Source organism: Merops nubicus, unplaced genomic scaffold (genome assembly GCF_000691845.1).
Source record: "Merops nubicus isolate BGI_N331 unplaced genomic scaffold, ASM69184v1 scaffold10191, whole genome shotgun sequence".
In the NCBI taxonomy this organism is placed as follows: domain Eukaryota; kingdom Metazoa; phylum Chordata; class Aves; order Coraciiformes; family Meropidae; genus Merops; species Merops nubicus.
Window position 1 is genome coordinate 14751 of NW_008588986.1, and position 6845 is coordinate 21595.

Genomic DNA, 6845 nt, shown 5'->3' on the forward strand with positions numbered 1-6845 from the left:
TCTGAGCAGCTCCCGCTTACTGAAATGAAGCTCTTTGGAAGTTAACAGTGCAATTCACTCAATTAAAGAGTGCCTCAGGATCTGGCCTGGGATTCTTGCTGGCAGCTGAAGGATTCATTTTCCACCACAAATTAATCTTCAGTGAAAACGGATGCCAAATCTTCCAGCTCATTAAATCAGCATAAAACTATCAGTTGCTGGAGACCAGTAATTTCTCTCATTTGGGGAGCATGCTGGCTGTCTAGAAAGCCTCCTTTTAAATTCCTCTGCAGGAACCTGGTTTGCAACAGGAAAAAGCCCTTATAAACTCATAAGAACTTCCCCAACTCCAAAAAAAAGCCTGAGCTCTTCTTTCTTTATTAATTTCTGAATATGAAAAAGGCTTGATGAGAGGACAGGAGTGTGCAGAATTCAGAAGTAAATTTAGAAAAGCCTTTTTTTTTGTTTTTTTTTTAAATTAGTGTAACAATTGATTAGCAGAGCATCTAAGTCCTTCTACTGGCTGTCACTAGTGGAAATGTTGACAGACCCTTCACTAGCACGAAGAGGATTTAGGAGCACCGTGCAGCCTGCTCGTGGGGGTCCCTGCCTGCAGACCAAGGCTAAACGAGCTGATCAGCAGCCATCTATTCATTGCCTTCTTGTTCCTTTCATGTCAAAGTGAATTAAAATCTTTTCTCTCTCTAGACCTGTGCACGGGAAGCCCAAGGTGAAACCTGCCATGCCAAACCGACACGTATAAAAAAGCATCTGCACCTTTTGGCTTCTGGATCATCTTCTGGGAGCTGTCAGCATCTAAACCCATCACCTACATTATCTATAACGCTACTACTCCTCAGGGACTCTACCCTGGCCAAGCTGAAAAGATGAGATGGAGCAGAGAGACACAGACAGCAAGCAGGCACTTTTTCTGAGAACTGCATGCTGAAGCGTGGCTCCTTCCAAAATCTGAGGGTTTCAGATTAATTCCCAAGGCCGAGCACCATCTCTCTTCCCAGTGAGGGAGCTCTGCAGTTCAGGCAAGAGGAAAAGGTCAGTCCTGATGCTGATGGTTATCAGTGATAAGCTGATGAGAAATAAGGGTATTAGCTGGACCTTTGCTCAAGGGTGTGCAATATTTATTTCAAAAATGAAGTCAACGTTTGAATTTGCTACAGAAGGACTTGTAAATAAATGCCCTCACTTCACACACCCTCTCTGTGCGGTGCCCCGTGGCTCCTAGGAGTTTTGCTGCTTCATCTGGTGTGACACACGGCTGCACTGAGAAGGTAAATATGGATGTAAGGGCCTTACACGTTAGGTTTTAACAGTCCTGGGGGCTAAGGCTTACTGCTTCCCTCTTACTATCCTTGTTCTGCTGCTAGCCCCCACTTCCACCATTTTCAGCAGCAGTTTTGCCTGAACAAGGAAGGTGGGATTTTCCTTTTTCCTCAAAGAAATAGTTGAGTGGTTTAAAAAAAATATATAAATTCTTTGTCCCTTGCTTTGGTTAAGCAGGAATTTTAGCACACTGACCTGGGATGTGTTGGTTGACTACAATGAGGTCTGTTTTTTCAGCTCTCTATTTGATGTAAATATTTCCTTACTATATTTCCAAATCAAGAACTGAGAAAAAAAATAAAAGTGTTTCTAGTCAGACTCAATGATGTTTATTTCTTTCTTCAGTTCCTCGCCTCAGAAAAGCTAAAATCTTTTGTGAAGACAATAAGTAAGGGTTTGAGGATGTCTTGGGCAAGAAATAAGCTGATGATTTATACACCAGCCTGAGCTTTAGGATGCCAGAGTTCAGCTTCCAGCTTACCACAGCCTAAAACAATCTAAAAATATCTTCTCAGGGACATGCAAGATGGGCCCTGCAACACTCCCCCATCCCAGGGAGGTGCTGTGAAGGTGGAGGAGATACAGACTCTGGAGGGTGTCTGGTATTCCTGCCAAGCTGCTGATAAAAACCTGGGAAACAAAAAAGACTTGAAAGAAACCCTCTGCTAATCTCCTTTTCTGCAAACGAGCTGGGAAAGAGAAAAATCCAGATAGAAACAAAGTTCTACCAAATTGAGTTTTTGTAATACTTCATTAAAAAAATAATTAGGGCCTAGGTAATTTTATCTACGCAATAGCAGGCATATACTGAATGACCACTGCATGTATCTACACACACTATACAGAAAGAATTCACAGAAAAGCCTTAACACTGAAATGCCTGCGAACTCACAGACATGAAGAAACAGGAAAACACCTTCAGCCTATTAAGGGTGACCCCATTCGAGCCCCAGGTGCTAAGCTGGGGAGGAAGGAGGGTCTCACAGTCACAGTCAGCCTCCTCACTGACATGCAGCTGCACTCTGACAACAGCAGCAGACCCACTCGCCAGCCTGTTTCCAGGCAGGCTACGTCCAACCTTCAGCTCTGTTTGAGTATGTTACAGTTGCCTAAATCAATCCGAGCTCATCCTACAATCAGCTCGAACTGTGCAGATGAAAAGTTCAGACCTTCTCTCTCCTGTAAACATCAATTTTATTACTAGCTTGTCCCAGAGTCCCTTATTGACTTAAAATCAGTTTAGTTGGAGCTAAAGACTTTCACTTATAAAGCCTTAAAACCTCAAGCATTTCTGCAAAACAGCCTACAACAGGTAGGAACATCACTACCTCACTGGTGGCATTACCACAGCTCCCTGCTCGCTGCTCTTTGTTTTCACCCTACACTAGAGCTTTGGTCCTGTAACCCAGGCTGTCAGACACTGCTCCTCCTGGCACTAACCCCCAAACCTAAATCCTCTTCCACCAGATTGTCTCCACAGGGACCTTCCCCTCCCACTCCTTCTTTCGAGTGGTTTTGTAGAAAGAGGGTGAAATGATCTGACTGCACACATCTGCTGTTACTTCCCCACCAAAGGCCACATACTGCCCATGGGAAGCATTCCCCTGAAAATGAATTTTCTCTGGCACAGTAGTTGAATGTGGCATGTGGCACACACCAGGATTAAACATATAAACACTGAACAGAAATCCTAGCAGAAGCGTTCTTCTGCATTTTACTCCCTGTAAGCTATACTATTTTTCAAATGAAATTACTTCATGATCCACAGATTAAATATTTATTGCTAGTTCTATTGCTATGAGAGCCTACATGCTAGTGAAAAACAGGACACAGGTGTTTAAAAATCACAAAGCATTTCAATAAGATGAACAACAAATTCCTCACTACAGGGACTGCATGGAATCCTAACACAGGGTAAACAGGGCAAAATAATACCCTCAGCAACATAAAATACCTATATTTTGATATTACTAACCACTGATACTCCTAACAGCAGTGCTGCAGTGTGCAGTGCCTGGGTCCTGCAGCAGATGGGAGCAGCCCAAGCCCTGCTGACACCGCAGATGAAGGTAGTGCAGAACTGGAATGTACACTTGCAGTTTGGCTTTGGGCTGGGATTTTTTTTTTTTAAGTAGTCTCCACTAGCACAGGAAATCAACATCTAGAAATAAAAAGCACACCACTCGTGGCTGTAATTACCCCCTGAATACAGCACAAAACCCACCGCGCAGTGGGGGCTGTGGAATTTCCCTCTAGCTCAGAATCACAGAAAATCACTGATCTCCTTTCACCCCAGCGCCAAACTCAGGAGGCTTTGGGGTGTCTCTTGCCTCTTTCTCCTGCCTGCCAATTTCTGGACAGCATCATCACAGCTGTAAGCTAGGAGGGCATGGCTTTCTACTGGGGATAATCAAGCTATTACAAATACATGACTGCTCACTGAACTCTGTTAGCAGCTTCCATCTTCTTGCTTGCTATCAGCCAGGCAGCACCTTCAAACCTTTGTGTCTTTGTATCACTTTAAAACACAGATCTTTGTGGTCTCTGATTTTGGCTCCTAGATCTGCACACGACCAATCTGGTATCACCCAAAAAGTGTGGCCTCAAACTGCACCTAAAATACCAGTAGGAATATTACCTCTCTCTGTACCACTGCAACATATATAATGAGTTAGCATAAACCTATTAAGGAACTAATTTTAAAAGCATATCCAGCTCTCCACCTCTGGACTTCGTGAGATACTCCAAGTACATGCTCATGGGCTGCTGCCTGTCCCAAGATACTCGGGGGTGAGAGTTGTTAATCAGCCTCTTCTTTTACACAGGCTTTTCTATTTGTGAACAACTGCAGTTGGAATGTTTTAGAAACACACCAGACTGAACTGCTGTGATTCAGCGTTTGCTACACAACCAGCAATATCACCTCTGCAGCAGGTCAGAACGCTGAGGGAACCAGAAGAGGTAGCCTGAGGCATCCACCAGAATAAGCACTTAACTCTTCTTTAGTCATTGCCTCGAGTTTCATGTTGAACACCCCCAAAACGCAGAGCGCCTCATGGGAGGACACACCGGTGAGAAGATTGCTTCAAACCACCAGACTGAGTTCACCAGGGAACCCTCCAGCAGAGGTGGTGATGCAGCACAGCTCTCCAAAGCAAGACAGAGCTTCCTTCACCAGCTCTTCCTTCCATACAGCCTCACGCTCCATTCACCTCCCAGTTCAGGGCAGCTGTAGCCACCATGGTGTGTGTCTCAGATTTAAACCTAGAGCTCAAGAGCACCTGTTTAGTTTTCCATTTACATGCCGAGCAGAGGAACAATATTCTTTATACTCAGCTTAACAAGATCTGGATTTTCTTCACAAGACATTTACCTTTGCACCCTGCTGATAAGCCACTGACAGAAGGCAGGAACCAAACCACATCTATCACACCAAAACCGTAATAACCAGACGCAGGTAGCAGTGCAGCAGGGAGAGGGGAAGGAGCCGAGAGAACTGCAGCCCTGCTGCAGAGCTGAGTGACTAGCAGCCTCGAGCAAGAAGGCATGTAGATGCCTTGAGCAAAACTAAAGCAAGTTTGGAGCAAACTGGCTTGGTTTGTGGTCGAGTAGCAACATCTGGGCAAGAAGCCTGGACTGCTGCTTGCACCAACACAAAGAGGAGGACTGGCTGAGCTGGAGTCTAGAGAAGCAGCTCAGAGGTGCTTGTTTCTCCACGCAGGAAGCTGTTGTTGGACAAGCTGTTGTTGCAGCCCTACGGACCTGAGAGCTCTTTGTTAAGAGGGTGTGAAAGAGGTTCCATGGTGAGGCGACTGCACTGAGTGCAGAGGCAAGGGCTGGAAACCATTACAGGTTAACCCATAGCAAATGAGTCTGAGATACAGACAGACTTTCAAAGAGAAATGGAAGCAATAAATTTGCTCAGAGGTGCAGAGCTGATCGAAACTAATAGTGGAGTAGTTCAGAAGCTGATGGGCTAAAGGCAAACAACGTAGGAGTTAACACTTCATGGTGGAAAGAGTAAGAGCTGAATCATAATTTAAGTGTATTCTCAACCAATAAAGAAAAAAAAAGAGTTCGAGCTGCTCACTGAAAGCCCTGTGAAGCTGAGGGAGGCATCAGATGCCCCCACGGTATAAAGCATTCAGAGTTTGCTGCCTTTGTTAGACACTTGCTTTTACCTCAGCCAGTGTTTCACTTACTCTGAAATATTTCCAGGGATAGAGGATTTTGCTGAGTTATGTAAGCTCCAGATAAATAATACATCCAAGATGACCCCAGAAGAGCCACCAACTGGACAGTTAAAGTCACTTTGTCTGTCCAAGGCGGTATCTGACAGACGACCCGTACACTGGAGGCACCTAACAGGCTCCTCAGACTAACCCAGTGCTGCACACCGTGCTTGGAAGCCACCCACAGAAACCAGACCCCTGCTCTGTTTCTGCAGCACTGAAGATATGAAAGCAAAGTAAGGAAAGAATTACAGAACTCTCTGGAAGATCAGTTAACAGAGTGAAATATGACCTTCCTGTAACTACATTTCTTCCTTCCGATTCATCTGAAATCAAATCTATTTGACATGCAGGGTCAGCACAGACCATCCATTACTGGATTCCCATCTGAGAGGTGCTCCATAAATTGAACACCTACAGTCTTTGTCAGGGGAGACCTCACACGTCTCCTCCTGCTCCACATACCTGGAAGTGTCCTGTGTAATTTAGAAACCTTGGAAAATACTGGAATTTACGCTCCGTTCTGAGCAGGGCAAAAATTTGTCAGAGAACATAGCTGTGTTTGGATATTTAGATCCTCCCCCCACATGCAAATGTCTCAGGGATGATGCTTAAGACAGGAACCAAGATGCTATTTGCACTTCCCCATCCCTTCGCTTCTTTAGCTGAAGTAAAGGAAAACCCACAGCAATCACCTGGCACTTGGTAAGCAGCAGGAAACAACAGTGGTGTCACTAACTCTGAAATGAAACACGAGGCAGAGGAAATGCAAGGTGGTGGTGGATAACCCCTTTAAAGGCTGAATGAATCCAGGCAAGCTTTGCCCACCCCAGCCCAGGTCACAGCACCAAGTCTTTGTTGCAGCCTGCCCTGGTATTGTGCTGCTCGGGTACGTTCTGGCCCTTGAGCATGTGAAAAATCCTGAAAGTGGAACGGGAACTGGGCAACGCCACCAGGGCTTCTGCATTTGCATACACAGCTACAGCTGGCCTGTAAAAACTACAACAAATTACTGCAGGTCAGTGTGACCTGACAGGGATCAGTAAGAGATTGTAGTAGGCTGTAAACTGCAGCTTCCACATATACAGAACTGCTAATTTAATGCAAACATGAAGTCAGAATAAGTCACTCTGCTCTCATATATATACATTTTCATAAACTGCTCTTTATTTATATATTTGGGTTTGAATTAAATTCAGGATAGTAACACTACCTTACAGTTTTACTCGCTATGGATCACTGCTGTCACACTCCCAATTTTTTTTTCTCTTGTTCTCAGAGCACCTTTCCCTA

The 6845-nt window shown here is 44.8% G+C and overlaps 1 protein-coding gene across 1 annotated transcript in view; it reads left to right on the plus strand.

Moving 5' to 3' along the window:
- CD8A (CD8a molecule) overlaps positions 1 to 742 on the plus strand; it is a gene marked incomplete at its 5' end in the record, with an annotated part of 5483 nt that extends 4741 nt beyond the window's left edge. Inside the window, one exon of the mRNA XM_008949435.1 lies at positions 688 to 742. Within this exon, the coding sequence (XP_008947683.1) occupies positions 688 to 742 (55 nt within the window). The remainder of the gene's footprint in view (positions 1 to 687) is intronic.
- Between the last annotated feature and the right edge of the window lie 6103 nt (positions 743 to 6845).